We start from the raw sequence: 3,583 nt of genomic DNA, 5'->3' as shown, positions 1-3,583 counted from the left end.
AGCAGCTGGCATTATTAATGGCCCAGCAACTGGGACAGTTTGTCACATGTATGCTTGTGTGAGGCGTTTGTGCTTGGTACCCCGGGTGGTCAGAAGAGAACGTTGGATCTCCCGGAACTGGAGTTACAGATGGTTGTGGGCCCCCCATATGGATGTTGGGAATCAAACTTGAGTTCTCTGCAAGAGCAGCAAGTGCTCTTAACTTCTGAGCCAGACCCTCCAATACCTATTTTGTTTGTTTTAAATTTTGGGCCAGGGGCTAGTGTTGTTGATTGAACACAGGGCCTTGCACACACTTAGGACAAGTTCTGCCAATGAGCTAGTACACCCTTAGTTCATCGTTATTTGTTTTATGTGTGCATGCATGTATGTATGTATGTATGTATGTGTTCAGGGTCTCATTTTTATAGCCTGGTCTGGCCTTGAACCCTCTAATGTAGACCAGGCTGGCCTTGAACTCCCAAAGATCTGCCTGCCTCTGCCTTTTGAATGCTGGGTTTAAGATCTGCTTGTGTCAAAGGCCCCTTGCATGACTAGATGTTCTCTGAATCTTCTCCTATGGAAAGTCAACGTCTTTAGTTTATTTACTTGTTTATAGCTCCATACACAGTCCAGCTGGCCTCTTATGCAGTGCTCCAGGATTATGGGCATGAGCCACCACACCTGTTTATGATGTTTTTAGAAAGATAAGCAACAGCTGGGCTGGCTGAGTAAGCCTGTGATCCCAGCACTCAGCAAGTGGAGCAGCAGTTCAAGGCCAGTCTCCACTGTACAATGAGCTTGGGTTACATAAGACCCTGCCCCTACCCCAGTGCTAATTAGAAGCATACAAATCATAGGAACTCATCATTGTTCACAACAATTTAGAACTAAGATCTATAAAACTTTAAAAAAAAAAAAGTGTGTGTGTGTGTGTGTGTGCATGTGTGTGAGTCCACACGTTCCTTGGAGTCCAGAAATCAACTTCTTGTGTCCTCCTCTAGTATACTCCACTTTATTCTTTGACACAGGGTCTCTCACTGAACAGGGAACTCACTGACTCAGCTGGACTGGCTGGCCAGAGTGCTCTAGTGATCCCCTTGCTTCCCTGCCACGATGCAAAGCTGAGGTTACAGATGTGTGCCACTGAGCCTGGCCTTTAGGTGGGTGTTGGAGACCCAAACTCAGGCCCTCACGATTACTAGGCAAGTGCTTCCCCACTGAGCTGTCGTCTCCCAGCCAGCCCCTGTGAAGGATTTTTCCCCTAAGCTGGGCTTTCACTGTGTAGCCCTGGAACTCCCTCTGGCAAGTGAATAACTGCAAAGACAGGCCAATTTGCCTGAATGAGCCCGGGACAGAGATTCCCTTATTGCAATTAATGGAGTGTCAGGTCTTACAGACAGTTTGGATGAGTTAAGTTGTGAGGAAGGAATCTAGCCTCCTCTATCTTCCTATCCTTGAGTATAATACTAGTAACAACAATAATATACAGATATTTTTTCAGCCGGACATGGTGGTACATGCCTGTAATTCCAGAACTAGGTAGGTGGAGGAAGGGCAGAAGTTCTAGTTCATATTGAGTTTGAGGCAAGCCTGGGATACGTAAATAAATATGTCTATTTCCTGTAGTGGAACCATGAATTCTGAAACCATCTCACTGCGGAGCCTGCTCACTGAGGCATACGTCTCCTTCATGGCAATGTGAGCCAGAGAGGAAAGGTGGACATCTCATGACAAAGGGCTCCTGTCTTTGTTAGTCCTATCTCAGGTCACCTGTGCTCTTCAGAGTCTTTGTGGACTCGCCTGCAATGGCCCAGAACACTCAGGCCTGGGACTACTCTCTGGTGAAGGGGACTCAGGGCAGTGAGGATTTCAGAGGGTTCAGAGCTCTGGGTGTGTTGCAGGTGCAGGCACAGGGCGGGGTCTTTTGTTCTTTTGCTCATCCCTCCTCTCTGCCTTCCTCCCCGGAAACCAACAACTTTGCCACCGTCAGTATTGGCGATGCTGAGCTGTGGAGGCCAGGTTTAAGAAGACATCGGGGTTGTGGGGGGCTGTGGCAGCTGTCAGGTCATGAGTAGGATAGACCCTTGGCTCCCGACGACAGTGTGACTGTGGACCCGACTCCCACACCAGCAGCAGTCATGAACGGAGATGTCAATTGCACAGGTCATCTACTAGCATTGGGTGAGTTGGGCGGGGCAGGGGCTCCTGGGGGAGGGGTTATGTGGTTCCATGTCCTAACTGATGTTGGTTGGGGAAGGGGTTTGTACAGGTCAGTAACAGCCCCCTCCACTCATACCCGCAGGGATTCCCTCCATAACCTTTGCGTGGGGACTGTGGGCCCTCTTAGGGGCTGTGACCGTGCTGTTTCTTAGTTCACTGGCTGCACTCTTGTCCCAGTGGGCCACTCGTCGGAGCAGGAGTCAGGAAGGACAGGGACGGTGAGTCAAAGACAACCGGGGTGGGTTAACTGAATACTCCCTCTCAACTAAAAATGTCCCCACTCATGTCCCAAACTCTGTGCTGCAGCTCTGGAGAGTCCGTGGAAGAAATCCCCCTGTATGGGAACCTGCACTATTTACAGACAGGTAGGTACTGCAGGCGGAGGAACGGGGCACACCGGCCAGCTCTTAGTAGGTGGGATGGAGACGGAGAGATGCTAGGCGCAAGCTGGAGCTGACCGGATGGATGCCTGTTCCCCTGCCTCAGGACGACTGTCTCAAGAGCCAAGGCCAGAACAGCAGGACCCATCCTCTGGAGGCCCTGCCAGGGTGAGTCAGCTGGCCGAAGAAAAGGGGAGGGAAGGAAACGGGGACCGTTCCCGAGGGTCCAGAGAACATCTAACAGCCTCGCCTCTCCAGGCTACAGAGGAAGGGATGTGCTACACTAGCCTGCAGCTGCGACCTGCTCAAGGTCGGATCCCCAGCTCTGGGACCCCCATAAAGTACTGTGAGGTGGTGCTGGACTCTGAGCCAAAGCCCCAAGCCCCAGGCCCTGAGCCGGAACTCTATGCCTCCGTGTGCGCCCAGACACGCAGAGCTCGGGCTTCCTTCCCAGATCAGGCCTATGCCAACAGTCAGCCTGCACCCAGCTGAGGAGGACCTGGAACGGTGGGCAGCCAGGGCTCAGCTACTGGGTCAGGGACTCCTGCTGCCCTGGCTAGTGTGTGCCTAGTTCCAGACTACCCCCCAGGACACTGAGTCGTTGCTTAGTGACAGGTGATGACCTATCCTGAACTTCCTAAGTTTCAATCCACACATCTCAGAGTATGAAGGTTCCTGGCTTCCCGAGGATGGAGTGCAAAGGCAGATCCCCCCCCCACTCCCCACCCCATTTATCTTTTCTATGTCCTCCTGTAAGCCTCCAAACTCCCTCCTTCACACTTTTCCCTCCTTCCGGAGTTTAACCGGGTGCCTCATCTCCCTTTCTCAGCTTATCAGATACCTCATTGTCTGCTCAGACACAGGAAGTGGGTAGGGAGGAGGAGGTAAGAGCCAGAGAGGATGTGGGTGGGTACCATGCATGGGAGCCCTCAGCTGAAGGCTCCTGGAGTCTCGAGCTTGGTTCCTGACCTGAAAACCCCGGACAGAGAATGGCCTCCACT

At 52.1% G+C, this 3,583-nt stretch overlaps 1 protein-coding gene across 1 annotated transcript; it reads left to right on the top strand.

Moving 5' to 3' along the window:
- Window positions 1-2,002: 2,002 nt before the first annotated feature.
- On the top strand, window positions 2,003-3,074 carry Sit1 (signaling threshold regulating transmembrane adaptor 1). Its single transcript, XM_036177457.1, is given in 6 exon segments — window positions 2,003-2,103; window positions 2,106-2,163; window positions 2,285-2,420; window positions 2,509-2,567; window positions 2,689-2,750; window positions 2,841-3,074. Coding segments are annotated over 6 exon segments (603 nt in total). The 5' UTR covers window positions 2,003-2,049.
- Window positions 3,075-3,583: the final 509 nt, after the last annotated feature.

This window comes from Onychomys torridus, chromosome 2 (genome assembly GCF_903995425.1).
Source record: "Onychomys torridus chromosome 2, mOncTor1.1, whole genome shotgun sequence".
Classification (NCBI taxonomy): Eukaryota; Metazoa; Chordata; class Mammalia; order Rodentia; family Cricetidae; genus Onychomys; species Onychomys torridus.
This window is presented reverse-complemented; position numbering and strand designations above follow the sequence as displayed.